General features: G+C 42.4%; 1 protein-coding gene, 2 long non-coding RNA genes and 8 other non-coding genes across 12 annotated transcripts; all 11 read left to right on the top strand.

Annotated features, from left to right (window-relative positions):
• The first annotated feature begins 5,322 nt into the window (after positions 1-5,322).
• Positions 5,323-10,370, top strand: LOC129854887 (small VCP/p97-interacting protein-like). Of its 2 annotated transcripts, none has more exons than XM_055922019.1 (5): positions 5,323-5,408; positions 5,792-5,855; positions 6,421-6,471; positions 8,036-8,152; positions 9,061-10,370. In XM_055922019.1, exons 2-5 carry the CDS (start codon positions 5,793-5,795, stop codon positions 9,073-9,075), a joined length of 246 nt encoding a protein of 81 aa, XP_055777994.1. In that variant the 5' UTR covers positions 5,323-5,408; position 5,792; the 3' UTR covers positions 9,076-10,370. The 2 variants fall into 2 exon arrangements, with proteins under 2 accessions (XP_055777994.1, XP_055777995.1); XM_055922020.1 differs by lacking the exon at positions 5,323-5,408 and adding an exon at positions 5,415-5,550.
• Positions 10,371-11,837: 1,467 nt separating this feature from the next.
• On the top strand, positions 11,838-15,487 carry LOC129854889 (uncharacterized). Its single transcript, XR_008759390.1, has 5 exons — positions 11,838-12,481; positions 13,007-13,076; positions 13,492-13,569; positions 13,956-14,031; positions 14,287-15,487. It is a non-coding gene; the product is annotated as an uncharacterized LOC129854889 (long non-coding RNA).
• On the top strand, positions 12,801-12,870 carry LOC129856327 (small nucleolar RNA SNORD38). The gene has a single exon (XR_008759734.1). It is a non-coding gene; the product is annotated as a small nucleolar RNA SNORD38 (small nucleolar RNA).
• LOC129856332 (small nucleolar RNA SNORD60) lies at positions 13,139-13,227 on the top strand. Its single transcript, XR_008759739.1, has one exon. It is a non-coding gene; the product is annotated as a small nucleolar RNA SNORD60 (small nucleolar RNA).
• LOC129856326 (small nucleolar RNA SNORD38) lies at positions 13,693-13,762 on the top strand. Its single transcript, XR_008759733.1, has one exon. It is a non-coding gene; the product is annotated as a small nucleolar RNA SNORD38 (small nucleolar RNA).
• LOC129856331 (small nucleolar RNA SNORD60) lies at positions 14,101-14,189 on the top strand. The gene has a single exon (XR_008759738.1). It is a non-coding gene; the product is annotated as a small nucleolar RNA SNORD60 (small nucleolar RNA).
• A 3,896-nt stretch (positions 15,488-19,383) lies between the features above and the next one.
• LOC129854886 (uncharacterized) lies at positions 19,384-22,177 on the top strand. The gene is made up of 5 exons (XR_008759389.1): positions 19,384-19,531; positions 20,077-20,183; positions 20,587-20,667; positions 21,049-21,119; positions 21,375-22,177. It is a non-coding gene; the product is annotated as an uncharacterized LOC129854886 (long non-coding RNA).
• Positions 19,880-19,949, top strand: LOC129856324 (small nucleolar RNA SNORD38). Its single transcript, XR_008759731.1, has one exon. It is a non-coding gene; the product is annotated as a small nucleolar RNA SNORD38 (small nucleolar RNA).
• LOC129856329 (small nucleolar RNA SNORD60) lies at positions 20,244-20,332 on the top strand. The gene has a single exon (XR_008759736.1). It is a non-coding gene; the product is annotated as a small nucleolar RNA SNORD60 (small nucleolar RNA).
• LOC129856325 (small nucleolar RNA SNORD38) lies at positions 20,784-20,853 on the top strand. Its single transcript, XR_008759732.1, has one exon. It is a non-coding gene; the product is annotated as a small nucleolar RNA SNORD38 (small nucleolar RNA).
• On the top strand, positions 21,189-21,277 carry LOC129856330 (small nucleolar RNA SNORD60). Its single transcript, XR_008759737.1, has one exon. It is a non-coding gene; the product is annotated as a small nucleolar RNA SNORD60 (small nucleolar RNA).
• Positions 22,178-22,659: the final 482 nt, after the last annotated feature.

The raw sequence follows: 22,659 nt of genomic DNA, 5'->3' as shown, positions 1-22,659 counted from the left end.
GCGATCTGTCAGCGTTCTGTCTGCCTTCTGTCAGCGTTCTGTCTGCGTTCTGTCAGCGTTCTGTCTGACTATCAGCGTTCTGTCAGCCTTCTGTCAGCCTTCTGTCAGCGTTCTATCTGTTTTCTGTCAGCGTTCTGTCAGCGTTCTGTCAGCGTTCTGTCAGCCTTCTGTCAGCGTTCTGTCAGCGTTCTGTCAGCGTTCTGTCAGCGTTCTGTCAGCCTTCTGTCAGCGTTCTGTCAGCGATCTGTCAGCGTTCTGTCTGACTGTCAGCGTTCTGTCTGCGTTCTGTCAGCGTTCTGTCTGTTTTCTGTCAGCGTTCTGTCAGTGTTCTGTCAGTGTTCTGTCAGCGTTCTGTCAGCATTCTGTCAGTTTTCTGTCAGCGTTCTTTCAGCGTTCTGTCAGTGTTCTGTCAGCGTTCTGTCAGCGATCTGTCAGCGTTCTGTCTGCCTTCTGTCAGCGTTCTGTCAGCGTTCTGTCTGCGTTCTGTCAGCGTTCTGTCAGCGTTCTGTCAGCCTTCTGTCAGCGTTCTATCTGTTTTCTGTCAGCGTTCTGTCAGCGTTCTGTCAGCGATCTGTCAGCCTTCTGTCAGCGTTCTGTCAGCGATCTGTCAGCGTTCTGTCTGACTGTCAGCATTCTGTCAGCCTTCTGTCAGCCTTCTGTCAGCTTTCTGTCAGCGTTCTGTCTGTTTTCTGTCAGCATCTGTCAGCATTCTGTCTGCCTTCTGTCAGCGTTCTGTCAGCGATCTGTCTGACTGTCAGCGTTCTGTCAGCGTTCTGTCGGCGTTCTGTCAGCGTTCTGTCAGCATTCTGTCAGCGTTCTGTCAGCCTTCTGTCAGCGTTTTGGCAGCGTTCTGTCAGCCTTCTGTCAACATTCTGTCAGCGATCTGTCAGCGTTCTGTCAGCGTTCTGTCTGCGTTCTGTCAGCGTTCTGTCTGACTGTCAGCGTTCTGTCAGCGTTCTGTCAGCGTTCTTTCTGACTGTCAGCGTTCTGTCAGCGTTCTGTCTGCGTTCTGTCAGCATTCTGTCTGACTGTCAGCGTTCTGTCAGCGTTCTGTAAGCGTTCTGTCAGCGATCTGTCAGCGTTCTGTCAGCGTTCTGTCAGCCTTCTGTCAGCGTTCTGTCAGCGATCTGTCAGCGTTCTGTCAGCATTCTGTCAGCGATCTGTCAGCGTTCTGTCAACGTTCTGTCAGCGTTCTGTCAGCTGTCTGTCAACATTCTGTCAGCAATCTGTCAGCGTTCTGTCAGCCATCTGTCAGCGATCTGTCAGCGTTCTGTCAGCGATCTGTCAGCGTTCTGTCAGCCTCCTGTCAGCGTTCTGTCAGCGATCTGTCAGCCTTCTGTCAGCGTTCTGTCAGCGATCTGTCAGCGTTCTGTCAGCGTTCTGTCAGCGTTCTGTCAGCTGTCTGTCAGCTGTCTGTCAGCGTTCTGTCAGACTGTCAGTGTTCTGTCAGTGTTCCGTCTGACTGTCAGTATTCTGTCTGACTGTCAGTGTTCTGTCTGACTGTCCGTGTTCTGTCTGACTGTCCGTGTTCTGTCTGACTGTCAGTGTTCTGCCAGTGTTCTGTCTGACTGTCAGTGTTCTGTCTGACTGTCATTGTTCTGTCTGACTGTCCGTGTTCTGTCTGACTGTCAGAGTTCTGTCTGACTGTCAGTGTTCTGTCAGTGTTCCGTCTGACTGTCAGTATTCTGTCTGACTGTCAGTGTTCTGTCAGTGTTCCGTCTGACTGTCAGTATTCTGTCTGACTGTCAGTATTCTGTCTGACTGTCCGTGTTCTGCCAGTGTTCTGTCTCTCTGTGATTCTAATGGGGATTTCTGTTAGCTCAGTGTTCCTCTACCGAATATCAGTCAAACATAATGATGCATCAGAGAGACATTGAGCAGGTAGAGACACTACATTAAGCTAATTGACTGGTGAGCAGGTAGAGACAGTACATTAAGCTGCTTGATTGATGAGCAGGTAGAGACAGTACATTAAGCTGCTTGATTGATGAGCAGGTAGAGACAGTACATTAAGCTGCTTGATTGCTGAGCAGGTAGAGACACTACATTAAGCTAATTGACTGGTGAGCAGGTAGAGACAGTACTTTAGCCCAAACACTATCAATATGTAGATAGAGAGACGATACATTAATCTGATCGATTGGTGAGCACTACAGGTAATTCTCTCTTACTTCCTGGAACACTGATTATATATTAAAACAAAACAACAGACCTCTTGACTTTAAGAGACTTTAATGGCTGCACTTACACCATTCTGATCTTCTGCCCAATTATTGGTGTTGTGACCAAACACATCTGATGTTTTGCCAATAATTCGGTACAAGTTCATAAATAGGTTGTGTGTGTTTGTGACAACTGCTGATTTAAAAGGTGGTTTATTAATTAACTTGATTGATTTACATTTTTGTTTTCAAAACAACCACACCAGACTGAGAGGAAACAAACTTTATAGCTTCACACTGTGTTAAGTTTGAGCGTATAAAAATGTTAAGAAAGGCCGAATATACAGACAAAACCAAGTAGCATAAGTTTTTACCCAGTTTATAATAAAAAATTACATTATAAAGATCAGTGCCACACAGTAAAAAGATCCCCTATAGTTACATACTATAGACTAAACAAGGAGGGGATATAGTTGAGACGGTTTCATGTTAACGTTTCAGCACAGAGGCCTTTCTCAAGACCCGAATGAAGAAAGCACCGGAGCAAGCAAATGAACACCTGAATGAACAAAAGCCCTGTAGCAAACACAAGAAGGCACAATGACGGGTAACAAAAGTCCCTGGTGGAGACCAACTGATGAATGACAATGACACAATTCCACTGTTTTCAATATGGGACACAACCACCACCAACTCTGTAAAAAAAACATTAGGCTAACCATACAAGAAAAGTAGGCTAGTTATGATGACTTTAGTGTCCATGGTGCAACAGATGCACGTTTTGGTCAAATTAACATCACCAGCAAAGTCAAACTGATAACCAAGTGGTTCTGGAAGTAACCAATTGTTGATTATTATGTTGAATAAACATGGTTATTGAGTATTAGTGTTATTATTGATTATTAGTGTTACTATTTTTATTAGTCCGTCCGTCCGTCCCCTGCCTTCTTGCCCTCAGAACAGCCTCAATTCGTCGGGTCACGGACTGTACAAGGTGTTAAAAGCGTTCCACAGGGATGCTGGCCCATGTTGACTCCAATGCTTCCCCACAGTAGTGTCAAGTTGGCTGGATGTCCTTTGAGTGGTGGACCATTCTTGATACATACGGGAAACGATTGAGCTTGACAAACCCAGTAGAGTTGCAGTTCTTGACTTGCTCAAACCGGTGTGCCTGGTACCTATTACCATACCATGTTCAAAGGCACTGAAATATTTTGTCTTTCCCATTCACCCGCTGAATGGCATAGATACACAATCCATGTCTCAATTGTCTCAAGGCTTAAAAATCCTTCTTTAACCTGTCTCCTCCCCTTCATCTACACTGATTGAAGTGGATTTAACAAGTGACATCAATAAAGGGTCATAGCTTTCACCTGGTCAGTCTATGTGATGGAAAGTGCAGGTGTCCCTGATGTTTTGTACACTTAGTGTGTAGGCTACTGGAAGTTATGTCAATATTCATATGAATATCATTTTAGTAACCTGAGTTACATTGTTTGATAGGCTATGCAATTGAATGCATTGAATGAATATCTCTGAGGGGGAGAAATATGATGAAAATATGTAGACAATTTCGTAATTACTGTTTTTATGGTCCCCCCTAAAAAATGAAATCTTTTTTTTTCAATATTGGAAATATATTTTTGACATTCATATTAGCCTAGTGCATAAAATCCCAAATCTATTCCTATAAAGTTGCCCGCAGTTTCGCCTCAGGAATAACTGACGTGCATCGACATTAAAGCGACTGTAAAGTTAACCTTTCATTCACGATTGAGATAGAAACGTGTTGATTCTATTGAGAGCTTTTTTTTTTATTATAAAAACGTAGGCCTAGACCATGTCAGAAAAGCAATTAGGCTATTATCTAAAATATAATCCCAATGCCAATATAAACAAAAGATAAACCCTTGGGAAATTAATCCGCACAGAAACTATTTAAAGTGGAGTTGGTGTTAGCCCTACCATTCCCCGCTGAGGAAAGTTCGGTTCCGGGATCCACTGAATGAAACTGAACTTGAACTTCCATTGCGCGATTCCCGTTATCCCCCGTGCCTCGGATGAAACAATACTATTAAGCTAACTGATAAACATGAAATGAAATATGCTTCCTTGAAGCGGAGTCGGACCATTGTCTTCTCTTCCAACAGAACACACTGACTAACGCACTGGCTTTTGACATGTTAAGTTTAGCTGTATTCATGGGTGGGGTTTGAAATGCGATTGGTTATGGTTCTCACAGTATGCTATAATAAAACGTCTATTGATTATATTGATTGGGAAAATGGTGAACTCTGTGTAGAAAATGCTACTCAAGCAGGGATAGGCTGATCCAAGATGACCAAAAGGTGAGCCTATAATGCAAATAATATAATTTTATGGATTATTTCGCGACATTACACAAGAGTCGGAAACATATATCTAGATTGCATCTATATGTCAATGAATTGCACACATTTAAGACGGATAGCTGTGAATTTGATGACATCATATTTTCCGGGACATACTCTTGTGAAGAACATGTACAATAGTTCAGCAAAGTGTGTTTACTTTTTTCTCCATTTTTATTGATTTGAAGGAAACACTTTACATGAATGGCACTCGGTGAGATCGTATTCTAATTTCTAATTCTATGGCGCATCCTCTCTAGCTCCCAAATAATGTTGCAAGGGAATGACATTCCATGAGCAACATTAGGTCACATTATGGAGAACATGGTTATGGTTTGAAACTAGGACTACATAATGTAACGACCCTGGGTTTATTAACGCGGAAATCGACTCTGCCGCACGAGCATGCTTTTGCGGCACAGTCTATAGCGCCCTGGACTTCGGGCTGGAAGGTCGAGGGTTCGAGACCTGCTCCCTGCTGTTTCATTACAATAATTTCATTTGTTTACATAATAAATAAAGTCTCCTATGATAAAAACTTAGACAATTGGGGAGTTTGTTGGCTATGATAATGAAACCAATACTATTCCATTAGTTTGAATTGATTTGCCCCAATGGAAATGGTTTCGTTCCAGGCATATTTTTAATTTATGTTTTGCAGTATAGCTGCGCAGATTAACAGATCTCACAACCGCTGCAAAGGTGCGACCTGTAACATATGGGTAACGTCCACTCCTCACCTCACGATGGCAGTCGTGTACACCCCAGCTTCTTTCACGCCTGGCGGACTAGGGGTTGTTTCAGATAGCAACGTCAGACAACATTTTCGATGGGTGCAACCCAACGCAAACGCAAGGTGAGGTCGGTCCCAGTTTTTGTATGCCCATGAACATAGCCCATATTCTTTGTTTACATTGGTTAAATAGCTAACTAGGTCATATTTTTTTCGCTGTCTTTCAAATTAACGTTTTCCAAATGACGCGTCGTTTCAACAAAAGGTTAGCTTGGATACATATTTAGCTAGCAATACAACTAGCTAGCAACTGCTTTTTAGTAGCTAGTAGTAGGCTCGTAGATTTAGCACAAGCAGAATGGCTAGTTAACGTTAGCTAGCTTCGTCGATGTGCATAAGAGAAGCTAGGCAATTTTGCTAGCTGTATGTGAGATTTTTTTTGATTCTAGTCAACTAGCTAGCAAACATTCAAAACGGACACTAACAAATTGATTGCCTTGCTCAAGTATGGGGATGTGCTTGCCGTGCCTTGGTGGAGCTGGAGACGACGTGGTACCGACACCAGACCCAGTAAGTTAGCTAGCAAACTACAAACTATCCTACAAACTATCCTGTTAATTATAACATGTTCATTAGCTAGCTTGGTTGCTAGCTACTCTGAGTGTGCCATTTTCTGTCCTTCGATCAACGTTGACCTAACGTTGCTTGAACAAAATGCTATCTACGTGTGCCAGAGTGTTGGTTATTGACAGTAAACATAGCTAGCGAGGTAACTACACATTTTTATTGTTCAATGTTTACCTTACCAAACTACCTACCTAGTTTCAGACCCGCCCCTATCTGGTTATAGCCTGGGTACCTGTCTGTTTGTGCCAGTATGCCCCTCCTTGTCATTCCTGTTACCAAACATAACCTGGTCCCAGATTTGTTTGTTCATGTCAACTTGGTTATATTATTCTTCTAAGATAAATTATTTTGAAAACGTCTCTCCCCATGTTATGGAAGTTATATGAATGATAACTGTAATGCTCATACCCTCTTCCAATAGATTGAAACCACAGATATCCTATAAATCCCTTATCTATGTAATTCTATGATTTGAAACACTCAACATCATGTTCTGCTTCCTTCACAGGAGACTAGGAGACGTCAGCTAGCAGAGGCAGCTGAGAAGAGACAGAAAGAGGTATGACTGGTTTTGACAAGTGTTCACGACAACCATATAGCCTAGGCCTACACTGTTACACTAAGGGCTGGTTTCCTGGACACAGATTGAGCCTAGTCCTGGACTGAAAAGCACTTTCAATGGAGATTCTCCAGGACTAGGCTTAATTTGTGTTCGGGAAACCAGCCCTATATAACCTACACATGGTGGTCCTTTGTGACTTTGTTGGATTAGGGTGTGGTGTGGTTGTGGGTTCATTTTCCACCGGGATCTTGTACACATACCTTTTGTATGCACTCACTGTACCATAAAAAGTCACTTAGGATGAAAGTGTCTGCTAAGTATCATACTGGATACAGCCGCTGGCCAGTCAGTCTCAGCAGCCAACCACTCTCCCTGCCTTTTTATTCATGGAGTTTATACTGAGACAGAGTGGAGCCTACTGGGAGAATCAAATCAAAGTTGATTTGTCACATACACAGGATACAGCAGGTATAAACGGTACAGTGAAATGCCTACTTGTTAGCTCTCCTCAACAGTGCAGTACAGATATCAATAATAATCAAACGTCAAATCAAAAATAGAACAAGCAATGTAAAAGGAGTATCATGGAAATAAGAATAATAACTTATTGTGGTAGAATGTGTAGACAATGTGATATATTATATACATTAGGACTGTGTTCCCGAGTGGTGCAGCGGTCTAAGGCACTGCATCTCAGCGCTAGAGGTGTCACTACAGACCCCGGTTTGATCTTGGGCTGTATCACAACCAGTCGTGATTGGGAGTCCCATATGGCGGCGCACAATTGGCCCAGTGTTGTCCGGGTTTGGCCGGGGTGGTTAGGCCGTCATTGTAAAATAAGAATTTGTTCTTAATTAACTGACTTGCCTAGTTAAATACAGGTTAAATAAACAAAAAATATATGTCAAGTATGACTTATTTACAAGTAATAATGTGAATTGTGAGAAGGTAAACCGGTGGACCTATCCTTTAAATTGTTTTCACACTATTGGTCTGACCCAAACCCTACTGTGCTGACTCCAATCTTTTTCCAGCACAGTTCCAGCAGCTACGATAGATGTGCTGTGTGAGCGGGTCAGCGCACTGCAGCTCGGCTCGATTCGGCTATATCGTGTGAAAAGGGTAGCCTATATAACTAGAGACTTTAACCAAGAAATCCAATCTTTGTTGTTTGTACCCTTGTGGCAAGGCTACTAAAGTCTCATCAATCAATGTTTAAACTGGTGGGTATTTTTTACTGTGACACAGAAATTCTTCAGTCAAAGCCAATTGTTTCCAACAAATAAAACATGTCAGACTATTAAAGCACCCAGGTGAGTATGAGGAGAATGACTGAGCTCATCTCGTGGATTCTCTGGCATCTTCCACCCCCCCCCCCCCCCCACACACACACACACACACACACCACCACCCGTCTCCCCCCACACACACACACACACACACACACACCCCACACGACCACCACCACCACCAGCTCAGCATTATTTTTGCAACCCTTCCATTTGGGACACAACCAATGTCTTTAGCCAGCTGCCATTCTGACTTCCCCATCTCCTCTTAGACTACCTACAGGGGTGTCAAAAACCCAGAAGCAGCTGAGAGAAAGAAAAAGAAACAGGAGGAGATGAACAAACAAGAGATGACCACGTCTCCGTCTGGAGGGGGAGGAGGGCTGAAGGTAGGTCCTTTCATCTAGGACACAGATTAGGTGATGTTTGGAGGGGGAGGGTGGAGGGGAGTCCTTTCATCTAGAACACAGATTAGGTGATGTTTGGAGGGGGAGGGTGGAGGTGAGTCCTTTAATCTAGAACACAGATTAGGTGATGTTTGGAGGGGGAGGGTGGAGGTGAGTCCTTTAATCTAGAACACAGATTAGGTGATGTTTGGAGGGGGAGGGTGGAGGGGAGTCCTTTCATCTAGAACACAGATTAGGTGATGTTTGGAGGGGGAGGGTGGAGGGGAGTCCTTTCATCTAGAACACAGATTAGGTGATGTTTGGAGGGGGAGGGTGGAGGGGAGTCCTTTCATCTAGAACACAGATTAGGTGATGTCTGGAGGGTGGAGGTGAGTCCTTTCATCTAGAACACAGATTAGGTGATGTTTGGAGGGGGAGGGTGGAGGTGAGTCCTTTCATCTAGAACACAGATTAGGTGATGTCTGGAGGAGGAGGAGGCGGGCTGAAGGTGGGTCCTTTTATCTAGGACACAGATTAGGTGATGTTTGGAGGGGGACGACGAGGTGAGTCCTTTCATCTAGAACACAGATTAGGTGATGTCTGGAGGAGGACGACTGGAGGGGAGTCCTTTCATCTAGAACACAGATTAGGTGATGTTTGGAGGGGGAGGACTGGAGGTGAGTCCTTTCATCAAGAACACAGATTAGGTGATGTCTGGAGGAGGGGTTACAGATGCATTGTAACTGCTGGTTGATGCTCAGTTGGAGCTGTAGAAATGTTGTTGTTCTCACAATATTTACATATATATTTACGTCTACAAAATAGGAACTTCATACAGGCAATATACTGTTAATTGCTGTGGTCATTCCTATTCAATAACAGAATTCACTTTTTTCCCCTTCTGTCTGTAGTGGCAGGTGGGCTAAAGATCAACGGACATGGAGAGATTTATGAAAGTCTCAATCTACACTGAGGTTCAGCCAACAACATGAAGAGTATTGGTACCAGTTGACTTGAAAATGCCTTTTTGGCTGTCTGTCCTTCTAAAAATGTTTTATTTTAAATACAAGCTTTTTCAGAGGCAGCGGGATAGTTTGCCATGCTTCGCCTTGGTAGAAAGAAAGATTCTGCTGCTCGATGTTGGCCGTGTGCAGCGCAGTACATGCCTCCCCTAATGCCGAGATGTACAAGAGATATGGATCTTTGGAACGGACAGGGTGACTATGACACAGCTATGAGTAGCATACAGTATGCACACTCACAGTACATCTATAAACTGTACCAGCCGTCTTGCCACTCTCTTTCTCTGCTCTTTCCCCCTTTCGCTCTCTCTCTCTCCATCTACTAGTCCTCTGCCCTCTCTCTCCCCCCTTCTCTTGCTCTCTCTCCACCTTTTCTCTCTCTCTCTCTCTGCCATTTCAACTTTGCAGATTTTATACCATTTTGCTTACTGCTTTTGTAATTTATTTCTGACATTTTAAAACTTTTAAAAGAATGTTCTCATTCTTGTGACAGTTTATATGATAGATTTCTCCTAAACAAAATGATACACTACCAAGTCCTTCATGTTCAACATAGGCCTAGATGATTCATAAAACATTTTCTATTGTATATCAGTGTGGAAAATGAGCTACATTTTATATAACTACTTATGAACCACATTTGAATGCTGTTTTAGAGTTCACGCACCAACACTATCTAATCAGTTGACATTTCACTTTAGAGATTGGTTTTCCTATTGTCTATGCAATAGAAGTTATTTGCTCCACTTTAGTATTGGTTTGTAATGTACGAAGGATATTTATCTTGATCTCTGCTTTTATTTAATATTAATGAAATTGTTGACAGATTGACGTGTTGTATGGGTAGTTGGCTGTATCCCGTAGATTTTGAGTTTTCCCATTTCCAACCTGTGGATAAACAGTAATATTGTTTATGCATTCTGTCGGTACGATGGTAACCAATAGTACTGAGTCGATTTTTGTCTACTGGCCTTACCTGTCGACCACAATGAAAACTCAACTGAAATGGAAGGAAAGAAGCATGCCTGAACTAGCAGGGCGCTAGTGTGTACTTGATGAAGTATTGACTTTTTACCTGCCTTGCTTTGTACTCGAGTGCTTTTCCTCCCTATTCCCTTATTGCTTCAAGTGCTCTAGCCATTTTGAAGGGTATGAAGTCAAGCCAATGTAATTTTGTAGAAATAAAAGACTCTTGTTGACTTTTTCTCTGTGGGTTTTTGGTAAAAAAGGGATCCGTTACATTGCATCCATCTTGGAACATAATGTACTTGCTGTGATGATCACTGATCAGGGTTACAGTGCTTTGTAACCTGATCACCACATTCTTATCGGCAGACTCAACAGCCTTGGTTTCTCAAATGACTGCCTCGCCTGGTTCACCAACTACTTCTCAGACAGAGTTCAGTGTGTCAAATCGGAGGGCCTGTTGTCCGGAACCTCTGGCAGTCTATGGGGGTGCCACAGGGTTCAATTCTCGGGCCGACTCTCTTCTCTGTATACATCAATGATGTCGCTCTTGCTGCGGGTGATTCCCTGATCCACCTCTACGCAGATGACACCATTCTGTATACTTTTAGTACTTCTTTGGACACTGTGTTAACTAACCTCCAGACGAGCTTCAATGCCATACAACTCTTCTTCTGTGGCCTCCAACTGCTCTTAAATGAAAGTAAAACTAAATGCATACTCTTCAACCGATCGCTGCCCCTACCTGCCCGTCACTACTCTGGACAGTTCTGACTTAGAATATGTGGACAACTACAAATACCTAGGTGTCTGGTTAGACTGTAAACTCTCCTTCCAGACTCACATTAAGCATCTCCAATTCAAAATTAAATCCAGAATCGGCTTCCTATTTCGCAACAAAGCATCCTTCACTCATGCTGCCAAACATACCCTTGTAAAACTGACTATCCTACCGATCCTTGACTTCAGCGATGTCATTTACAAAATTTACAACACTCTACTCAACAAATTGGCTGCAGTCTATCACAGTGCCATCCGTTTTGTCACCAAAGCCCCATATACTGCCCACCACTGCGACCTGTACGCTCTCGTTGGCTGGCCCTCGCTTCATACTCGTCGCCAAACACACTGGCTCCAGGTCATCTATAAGTCTTTGCTAGGTAAAGCCCCGCCTTATCTCAGCTCACTGGTCACCATAGCAGCACCGACCCGTAGCACGCGCTCCAGCAGATATATTTCATTGGTCACCCCCAAAGCCAAATTTCTCCTTTGGCCGCCTTTTCTTCCAGTTCTCTGCTGCCAATGACTGGAACGAACTGCAAAAATCACCGAAGCTGGAGACTCATATCTCCCTCACTAACTTTAAGCACCAGCTGTCAGAGCAGCTCACAGATCACTGCACCTGCACGTAGCCCATCTGTAGATAGCCCATCCAACTACCTCATCCCCATACTGTTATTTATTTATTTTGCTCCTTTGCACCCCAGTATCTCTATTTGCACATTCATCTTCTGCACATCTATCACTCCAGTGTTTTATTGCTATATTGTAATTACTTTGTCACTACGGCCTATTTTTTTGCCTATCTCCCTTATCTTACCTCATTTGCACACACTGTATATAGACCTTTTCTTTTTCTATTGTGTTATTGACTGTATGTTTGTTTATTCCATGTGTAACTCTGTGTTGTTTGTGTTGCACTGCTTTGCTTTATCTTGGTCAGGTCGCAGTTGTAAATGAGAACTTGTTCTCAACTAGCCTACCTGGTCAAATAAAGGTGAAATAAATAAAATAAAATAGTTTTTAGCAGTACTGCTAATAAGCTCTAGGGGTCAGTAATGGATCCCAATGTGTTTATGATGGATATCGTTAGGTAGGACTTTAATAGGAATTCAGCATTATCATTGAAAACATATTTCATTGTTGACTTACATTCGAATGGAATGTATCTCTTTGGTTAAAAAAAAAAGCATAAGAAATGGTCAGGGACAAACCCTTCACTGTACATACCGTTTGAGCTAGACATGACGATGACCGTTTTTGAAGTTGCTCGCCATAAAATAAAATAAAATCGGGATTTGTAGTCCTTGAAGTACAGATCATCCTGTCTGACCTGCGGTAGCCTCTGTAGCTCAGAACTACAGACGAATAATTGGCTGATTAGCCGGCGTACACGCCAGACAAGGAAAAGGCCCTATAAATAGTCTTCCCTTCCCTTGTTCGTTCTTTCACTGAGTCAAGACGTCTGTCGGAAGCATTATGGCTATCATTATAAAGCTAGGTTATATTTGGCAGCCGGACAGAAAATACAATACATCCGTCATAAAATGATAAGCTACCTTTGGTGAGTAACCATTTGCAGACTTGTTGAGTTAGCCTAGTTTGTAATTTATTTTTGCTGCACATAGTTTGCTTCAAGATGGCTAACGTTAGCTATTTTGGCTTACGACTCTCCCAATTAATAATTTCGTGGAAGAATACCAATGTTAACAAGCTCATGTTTGAGGTAAATTACATGCCAACCGGTATAAACTAAACCTCAAAGCTAGTTAAAGGTTTAACGTTAACTAACATTAACCTAGGTAGTGCCACGTGGGTCCATAGTGCGCTAATGTAAAGCTTTTTTTGTACACCGCACGAAGTTTTAATTATAATCTTTGGTCTTTCTATGAAGATATCTTTGTCCAGTTCTGCTACTGAATGATGGTGATCGATATTTGTGACTCTGAGAAAGACCTGGATTTTTATAACTCGTTTTAGTTAGCGGTTTTTAACTAAGCTTTACTTAGCTTTAGTTAACAACTGCATGATAAATGAAGTTTATCAAACTACCATTTGTCTCGTGTCAGTAATAGATGTTGTATTTCAGGGGTTCTGTAATGAGTGATGGTCGTTCTACAGAGGCGGCTGTAGGAAGTCCATGATGAGGTTGTCGTCCGGTGAGTCATTTCCCAATGTTAATATATCTGACTGATAACACCTGGTCAGGTTTAAGAAGCAGAGCCAGTGATGACAAAACAAAAATAACTTTTCTGACACCTCGTATGAGAGCTGGTAACAGCCTCTGATTCGAACTCCACTCTGAGGCTCTGGTAGTAGTATTGGGCTCCCGAGTGGCACTGCGGTCTAAGGCACCGCCTCTGTCACTACAGGCCCTGGTTCGATTCAAGGCTGTATCACAACCGGAGTCCCATAGGGCTGTGCACAATTAGCCCTTTGTCTAGGTTAGGGTTTGACAGTAATTGTAAATAAAATGTTAACTGATTTGCCTAGGTAAATAAATGTGACTGTTGCAGTATTACAGGTGAGGTATTGTATGTGATGATTTTTTTTTTACCTTCAACCCACCAGAAGTCGGGTGCCCCGTGCTGCAGTTTGGTGTCAGTCTGACCATGTGACCTGCAGTGAACCGCCCTCCACCCCATCCCTCGGGTAAACCAGGCTCTCCACTTGATCACTACGACTCTTGAGCCAGTGATAGTTGGCTTATTGTAGCAATGAGCCAGTGGTGTTGAAACTACGTTTTCTGGTGTCTTATGACTTTTGGTGCTGGTCTTTCTATGAAGATAACCTTGTCCAGTTCTGCTACTGAATGATAATGATCGATATTAGTGACTCTGAGAAAGACCTGTTTATATTTTTTTCAATGCTCCAATTAGTTGGCTGGCTAACATAACTACCGACCCTTGACAGAAAATCTAAATCTTCCATTATGTTGGTCTAGCTAAAAAATATATTTAATGTTTCTTTGCTAATTGTCTTTTTGGACCCTCACCAGTTAGCATCCCTGATATGATTGATCTGATTTCTCCCACCAGGCTCTCAATGCTTCAGTGTGTTTGGTCAATCTGAGACCATGTGTCCTGCAGTGATCCACCATCCCTCTGCACTCTGGTAAACAACCCCTCGTACTGCTCAGACATTACTTTGTCTTCTAGTGATTGTTGTTGTATAGTATCAGTGAGCCAGTGATGACAAAACTAAAATAACTTTTCTGACACCTCGTATGAGAGCTGGTAACAGCCTCTGATTCGAACTCCACTCTGAGGCTCTGGTAGTTACTATGTATAGGTGTTACTGTAGTGTGTCAAACTGTATCCTAGGTGAGGTTTTGGATCTACGCTGACCTCAAGTGTTCCTCTGTTTCAGGTTCCATGGACGGGAGGGGCTTCCCACCATACTCCCAACATGTTAAAGGAAGGTTACTGCCCACAGCTGGTGTTATCCAGTATATGCGCTATGTATCAAACTAAGCATTGTATGTGGGCCAAATCATTAGCTAAATCTTGTAATGAATGTGGAGATTAGCCAAGTTCAATAGAAGATACTGTTTGTTATAACCCTGGATTGTACACTGAAATAATACATTTAATGATTCACCGGTAGCTGGGGGGTGTGAGGTCTGTCTGATAACGCTGCTCTGGTTTCTATATAATCATTTCGTACAGGCCCTAGTTTTAGCACGCCTGGGCTGCAGTCCAAACACTTAAGACGCACCCTGTCCCTTCAGCCCTCATTAAGATTTGCACGTGGGACAATTCATTTAACCTTACATGATGTCAATGTTGTGACAAATTCTTGGTGTCCCTAGATTGTTAAACTGAAATGGTGTAAACGTATTGCTGTAACGGTAGCTAAGATGGGGAGGTCTGTCACTGGTAAACGCGCTGCTTTTCGATCCACAAAACAAATACTACAGGCTCTAGTTTTATCACACCTGGACTACTGCACAGTTTTATGTTAAAAGTGCCACAAAGGACAGAAATTAATTTGCACAGAATGGGGTACTACTGCTGGCTCTTAAAGGGATACTTCAGTGGTTTATTATGTTTTTTATGATGCCTTTTATTTACTTCCCCAGAGTCTGACCTCATGGCTATCAGTTTGGTCTGCGTCCAGTTTGAAAGAAGTAGCCAGCTATTGCTAAATAGCGTTAGCAAAATGAAGTAAATGGGAAGTAGACAATAGAGCCTCGTTGTCAAAAGCCTAAAGTATCCATTAAAATGTACTAGTCACCCCCCCCCCCCCCCCTCTGCTTGCCCTACCTATAAACTCCCGAGTGGCGCACCTGTCTAAGGCGCTGCATCTCAGTGCTGGAGACCTCACTACAGATGCCCTGGTTTGAATCCAGGCTCTATCACAACCGTCCATGATCGGAAATCCCTTAGGGCGCCGTCCGGGTTTGGCCTGTGTAGCCTGTCATTGTAAATAAGAATTTGTTCTTAACGGACTTGCCTACTACATTTAAAAAAATGTATTTAGATGTACAGCTGATGTCGGCAACATTATGTTTAATCTCCAGTGTGGCAGTTTAAATATTTTTATGATGTCAATAAAGTTTTATAACGTGTTCTGGTGCTTTGTGTGAATGAAATTGATACTGGAATAGTTTCTATTTGGTTCTAATGCAACTGCCTGTATGCTCCATCACTGCTATCCATGCAGTCTGTAATAGTGGCCATTGGCAGTACTGATTTATCAGTAGGGATATGTGAAATATCACAATAGTAAGTCCGCCAACCGGCTCTAGCAATTTGCCTGGGAATGTTAAATGAACACTTGTCAGTGGTTAAAATGGACTGACACAATGAATGTGCTCAGAATCAATCCTAATGACATTCCCATCAAAGACAATGTTCTAAATTAGTCTTAATCCTTTTGTCTTGGCTTCAAACAATAGAGCTAAACTAATGGCTGGAAAACTGGTGCATTGTAGAAATGCATATATTTTAGAGAAATGTATAAACACCTTTTTATGTATAGCTGTTCATAACATTTCGACTCGTGATATGGCAATGTAGCATTTAACTTAGTTGATCACCATTATGGTGTAGCTCTTTGGTCAAAGCAAAAGGATTTGTGGTTTAACTTAATTTGCTGTACTGGTCAATGATTTATAACGGTGATTCTGATCTATTCATACATTGTGGCCCGAGACTATGGAAATACAACGTGTAGCTAGATCTGGTATGCTAATGTTCACTAGCTGGCCCTGGTTTAAGTAATTTAGCCAAGTAGCCTAGGACAAGAAATTGAAAGCGTGTACTGCTTGACAGTGATAGACCGTTTAGGAAAAAGCAACGTAGAAGATAGCGTTGTCATTTCACAGCAAGCAGGTATGAGTTAACAATGTCCTTTCTACTTTCAACCACACGAACCTAACAGCTTAAAACAAATCTAATTCAGCTTAAAACAAATCTAATTCACTGAATATTTTACATGATACAAGCCTAATACAAGCATAATTCAATACTACGTGTTAGAGAACGGATATCATATCCTCGTTGGGGTGGGATCAGTAGCAGTGCGTGGGTCAAGCCACTCCAGGGGGGAAAAAATGCCTTATTACGGCCTATGTGTTGAACCCTATCTTAGCATTTTCACACATATCCAAACAGTAAACGATCTAAAAATGTGTAAATCGATGATGTTGCTTAGATGATTTGTAAATGAGGTGTGAAAATGTTAATATACACTACCGGTCAAAAGTTTAGAAACCTACTCATACCAGGGTTTGTTATTTTTACTATTTTCTACATTGTAGAAAAATAGTGAAGACATCAAAACGATGAAATAACACATGGAATCATGTAGTAACCAAAAAAGTGTATTTTATATTTGCGATTCTTCAAATAGCCACCCTTTGCCTTGACTGCTTTGCACACTCTTGGCATTCTCTCAACCAGCTTCATGAGGTTGTCACCTAGAATGCATTTCAATTAACAGGTGTGCCTCAAAAGTTAAATTATGGAATTTCTTTCCTTAATGCATTTGAGCCAATCAGTTGTGTTGTGACAACGTAGGGGGGTATACAGAAGACAGCCCTATTTGGTCAAAGACCAAGTCTGTATTATGGCAAGAAAAGCTCAAATAAGCAAAGAGAAATGACAGTCCGTTATTACTTCAAGACATGAAGGTCTCAGTCAGTACGGAACATTTCAAGAACTTTGAAAGTTTCTTCAAGTGCAGTTGCATAAACCATCAAGCGCTATGATGAAACTAGTTCACATGAGGACCGCCACAGGAATGGAAGACCGAGAGTTACCTCTGCTGCAGAGGATAAGTTCATTAGAGTTACCAGCCTCAGTAATTGCAGCCCAAATAAATGCTTCACAGAGTTCAAGTAACAGACACATCTCAACACCAACTGTTCAGAGGAGACTGAATCAGGCCTTCATGGTCGAATTGCTGCAAAGAAACCACTACTAAAGGACACCAATAAGAAGAGACTTGCTTAGGCCAAGAAACATGAGCAATGGACATTAGACCGGTGGAAATCGGTCCTTTGGTCAGGAGTCCAAATTTGAGATTTTTGGTTCCAACCGCTGTGTCTTTGTGAAACGCGGTGTCTATAAAAGTAGCGAGGCTACATACAGACACTGGTTAGTCAGGCTGATTGAGGTAGTATGTACATGTAGATATGGTTAAAGTGACTATGCATATATGATGAATAGAGAGTAGCAGTAGCGTAAAAGAGGGGGTGGTGGGTGGAACACAATGCAGATAGCCTGGTTAGCCAATGTGCGGGAGCACTGGTTGGTCGGACCAATTGAGGTAGTATGTACATGAATGTATAATTAAGGTGACTATGCATATATGATAATCAGAGAGTAGCAGCAGCGTAAAAATAGGGGTTTTGGGGGGGCACACAATGCAAATAGTCCGGGTAGCCATTTGATTACCTGTTCAGGAGTCTTATGGCTTGGGGGTAAAAACTGTTGAGAAGCCTTTTTGTCCTAGACTTGGCACTCCGGTACCGCTTGCCATGCGGTAGTAGAGAGAACAGTCTATGACTGGAGTGGCTGGGGTCTTTGACAATTTTTAGGGCCTTCCTCTGACACCGCCTGGTGTAGAGGTCCTGGATGGCAGGCAGCTTAGCCCCAGTGATGTACTGAGCCGTACAGACTACCCTCTGTAGTGCCTTGAGAAGGTAGAGACAGTACATTAAGCTGAATGATTGGTGAGCAGGTAGACAGTACATTAAGCTGAATGATTGGTGAGCAGGTAGACAGTACATTAAGCTGAATGATTGGTGAGCAGGTAGACAGTACATTAAGCTGAATGATTGGTGAGCAGGTAGAGACACTACATTAAGCTGATTGATTGATGAGCAAAGTGGAAAATCATCACACAGTATAATCAGGAGTTTTAAATGCATTACTATCGATGCCCAATCTCCTTCAGAATGCAGCAGATGGCAACAGCAGCAATATGCTGAAATGGTCAATTTTACCAGCAGCTTGGAGAAATAATGGAACAGGGCAGTTCCTTTCTCACTAAATGTCCTTGTAGACAGCTAGACCAAAACAGGAAGCTACTGAGGCAAGTCATCTCTGTCTCTCTCAAGGCTTCATCTCTCACAGAGATTTGATTTGCTGCTGTCCAGATACATTTTCCATTACATTTTGTTACGTTTAACTGGTTAATTATCAGGTAGAACAGAACAGCAGCAGAAATCTGGACCTCTAAGCCAGTTCCATTGTTATTTTTATTCTTCCCTTCTAATCAAGGTCTGATTTAGACCTGGGACACCAAGTGGGTGCTATTAATTATCAGGTAGAACAGAAAATCAGCAGTACTCTAGACCTCCAAGATCTGATTTGAATATCCCTGTATTACACCATGAAATTATATTGTCAGCTAAAGATTATCCCAGTTTTTACATATGTTTGTTATTTGCCTTGCCTGGGATAAAGCAGAACACACATTTTAATTTGTGAACAATGAATGGACAATAAAGTAATCTTCTTCTCCTAGATGCTACACAACAAGCATGTGATGGTGCGTGTGGGAGGAGACCTGGGAGACCTTTGAGAGCTACCTTCTGAAACACGACCCATGTCAGATGCTCCAGATCTCCAGAATGGAGGGGAAGACTACAGTGCTTTGTTTTCAGCAGTGCTGCTGTCAGTAATGGATCCCAATGTGTTTGTAATGGATATCGTTAGGTAAGACTTTAGTAGGAATTCATCGTTATTTAACTCTTTCGTCAATAAAGCATAAGAAATGGTCAGGGACAAACCTTTCACTGTAAATACCGTCTGAACTAGACATGATGGTCACGTAACAGAACTTGAAGCTGCTCACCATAAAAATGTTCATGGGATTTGTAGTCATTGAAGTACAGAAAATGCTGTGTAATCTACGGGAGCCTGTGTAGCTCAGAACTACAGACGAATAATTGGCTGATTGGCCGGTGGGTCCACCCCAGACAGACAAATGCCCTATAAATACCCCGCTCTTCGCTCATCCGGTCTTTCACTACAAAAGACACGGCGTGGCAGCTTCACAAATCTGCCGGGGAGAATTATGTCTCTCATTATAAAACTAAGTTGTCTTTGGCAGCCGCACAGCAAACACCATGCATCCGTCATGAAATGACTCGATACCTTTGGTGAGTAATCATTTGCAGACTTGTTGAGCGCTAGTTAGGCTAGCTAGTTAGGTCGCTAACGAACTTTATGCTGCACCTCGTTTGCTTTAGCTAACGTTAGCTATTTTGGCTAACGATGTACTTGGCTAGCGGTTCTTCGTCCATTTCAATGATTAATTTAGTAGAAGTATAGTTTGGTAGTGTGCTACCCTAACTTGCTAATGTTTAAAGTAAACTACATGCCAACCTGTTAACTTAACTGAACTTCGAAGCTAGCTTAACGGTTCTTAACAGTAGTTAACACCACGTGGGTCGATAATGCGCCAATTTTTTTTAAAAATTGCTTAACGTTTTAACTAACATTGGGTCTTTCTGTGAAGATATCTTTGTCCAGTTCTGCTACTGAATGATGGTGATCGATATTAGTGACTCTGAGAAAGACCTGGGTTTTTACAATGCTTTAGTCAACTAGTCGGACGGCCTTAATAGAACCGAGCCAAATCCTTAATTACCTTGGATAAACAATTGACCATGCAGTTTAACTAAACGACTTTTTGTCTCGTCAGTAAAAGAGGTTCTGATGGCACCACCAGGCCGACTGACTAGTTGATCTGGTCTGAGGCGGCTGTAGGAAGTACTCCCATGATATCAGAGGCTGCCATTATGTCGTCAGGTGAGTTTTATTTCCCAATTATAATCTGACTGATAACACCTGGTCAGGTTTAAGGAGCAGAGCCAGTGATGACAAAACTAAAATAACTTTTCTGACACCTCGTATGAGAGCTGGTAACAGCCTCTGATTCTAACTCCACTCTGAGGCTCTGGTAGTAGTATTGGGCTCCCGTGTGGCACTGCGGTCTAAGGCACCGCCTCTGTCACTACAGGCCCTGGTTCGATTCAAGGCTGTATCACAACCGGAGTCCCATAGGGCTGTGCAGAAGTGGCCCTTTGTCTAGGTTAGGGTTTGACAGTCATTGTAAATAAAATGTTAACTGATTTGCCTAGTTAAATAAGTGTGACTGTTGCAGTATTACTGGTGAGATATTGTATCTGATTTTTAATCTTCAACCCACCAGGAGTCGGGTGCCCAGTGCTGCAGTTTGGTGTCCGTCTGACCATGTGACCTGCAGTGAACCGCCCTCCACCCCATCCCTCGGGTAAACCAGGCTCTCCACACTACGACATTGAGCCAGTGATAGTTGGATTATTTTAGCAATGCACCAGTGGTGTTGAAACTACGTTTTCTGATGTCTTATGACTTTAGGTGCTGGTCTTTCTATGAAGATAACCTTGTCCAGTTCTGCTACTGAATGATAATGATCGATATTAGTGACTCTGAGAAAGACCTGTTTTTTATTTAATGCTCCAATTAGTTGGCTGGCTAAACTTAACTTCCGACCCTTGACAGAAGCACTAAGTCGTTCATTATGTTGGTCTAGATAAAAATATATATTTATTCCATGTTTTTGTGCTAATTGTCTTTTTGGACCCTCACCAGTTAGCATCCCTGATATGATATGTCTGTTTTCTCCCACCAGGCTCAATGCTTCAGTCTGTTTGGTCAATATGAGACTGTGACCTGCAGTGATCAACATTCCTCTGCACTCTGGTAAAAAAAAATACTCGTACTGCTCAGACATTACTTTTTTCCCCTGGTGATTGTTGTATAGTAGCAGTGAGCCAGTGATGACAAAACTAAAATAACTTTTCTGACACCTCGTATGAGAGCTGGTAACAGCCTCTGATTCGAACTCCACTCTGAGGCTCTGGTAGTTACTATGTATAGGTGTTACTGTAGTCTGCCAAACTGTATCCTAGGTGAGGTTTTGGATCTACGCTGACCTCAAGTGTTCCTCTGTTTCAGGTTCCATAGATGGGAGGGGCTGCCCATCCTGTGGTTTCTCTGGAGTGTTTCAGAATCAGAAGGGTGCTGACCTACTTCCAACATGTTGAAGGGGTGCTTACTGCCCACAGCTGGTGTTATCCAGTATATGCGCTATGTATCAAACTAAGCATTGTATGTGGGCCAAATCATTAGCTAAATCTTGTCATCAATTGGGCAAGTTCAATAGACTAGACTGTTTGTTATAACCCTGGAATGTACGCTGAAATGGGGGGGGTTAGGTCTGTGATAACACTGAAATGGTTTCCTGATCAATTTGTACAGGCCCTAGTTTTAGCACACCTGGGCTGCAGTCCAAACACTTAAGATGCCCCCTGTCCCTTCAGCCCTCATTAAGTGGACACTTCTGATAACCTATAATGCTGCCTGATGAGTATACACTTGCAGGGCAAGGAAGGAATGATTTTTAAATGGACTGGTCTGGAAATCGATTGCTCTGTCGTCCCGTGATTGTCTTTTTGGCCACCGGGTAGCTTGTGGGTGATTTTATGGGCTACAGTCAATTATGATTGCATGTCTAAATATATAATTGTTAATTTACACGTACTGTATGTTAGCTAGCAAATTAGTTAACTACCGTTAGCCTGTCTAGCTGGAACTTCTGACGATAAATGTATTAATACAATTTCCAAAAGCTACCCAAATATTACTTTACGAGATGTGTTTGTGCTGTCATGTGCATTAGTAGTACAATTTAGAACTTGTTTACATTCGTTTTTACTTACACTTGTAAATTGACAAATAAAACGGGGGCTTACGTTAAACTTGCCTTGCTTGGCTAATAATTTGCACCGCCCGCCAAGATGGTGACGGGCTTCCCCCAAGGGCATAATTATTTTTTTTATTTTTGGGGGGCCGAGTTTTAACTGCAGCCCTGTACTACTGTCCAGTTATATGGTTAAGCGCCACTAAGGATATAGGCAAATTAGTTGGCGCAGAGCAACTGGCATTTAATGGATACTTTAGGATTTTGGTTAATTAGAGCAGTTTTTATTTATGTAGGCTGTAGTTTTATTGTTTCCCCCCTGCCTGTAAATGGACCCTACAGTCAGCAGCAAGTATAGTCTCGTATGAAGACCGTGGTTCTATGTTCTGTTAAGGTATTTAATAAAGGTTTTATAATGTGTTCTGGTAGTTTGTGTGGATGTGATTGGATGCTAGTTTCTACTTGGTCATAGGTCTAACTATTACAGATCACTGCAAGCTGTCTTTGTAATAGTTGTCATTGGTGGTACTGACTTACCAA

Source organism: Salvelinus fontinalis, chromosome 5 (assembly GCF_029448725.1).
Source record: "Salvelinus fontinalis isolate EN_2023a chromosome 5, ASM2944872v1, whole genome shotgun sequence".
Classification (NCBI taxonomy): Eukaryota; Metazoa; Chordata; class Actinopteri; order Salmoniformes; family Salmonidae; genus Salvelinus; species Salvelinus fontinalis.
Note: the sequence above shows the minus strand (reverse complement) of the source record. Positions and strands in the feature narration are given on the sequence as shown.

Excerpts from the sequence above, each read along its gene's own strand:
- LOC129854887 (XM_055922020.1), top strand. The coding sequence starts at position 5,528 with ATGACGCGTCGTTTCAACAAAAG. Across the intron at positions 5,551-5,791 it reads ACGCGTCGTTTCAACAAAAG|TATGGGGATGTGCTTGCCGT; the intron begins GTTAGCTTGGAT and ends GCCTTGCTCAAG. Across the intron at positions 6,472-8,035 it reads CTGAGAAGAGACAGAAAGAG|ACTACCTACAGGGGTGTCAA; the intron begins GTATGACTGGTT and ends ATCTCCTCTTAG.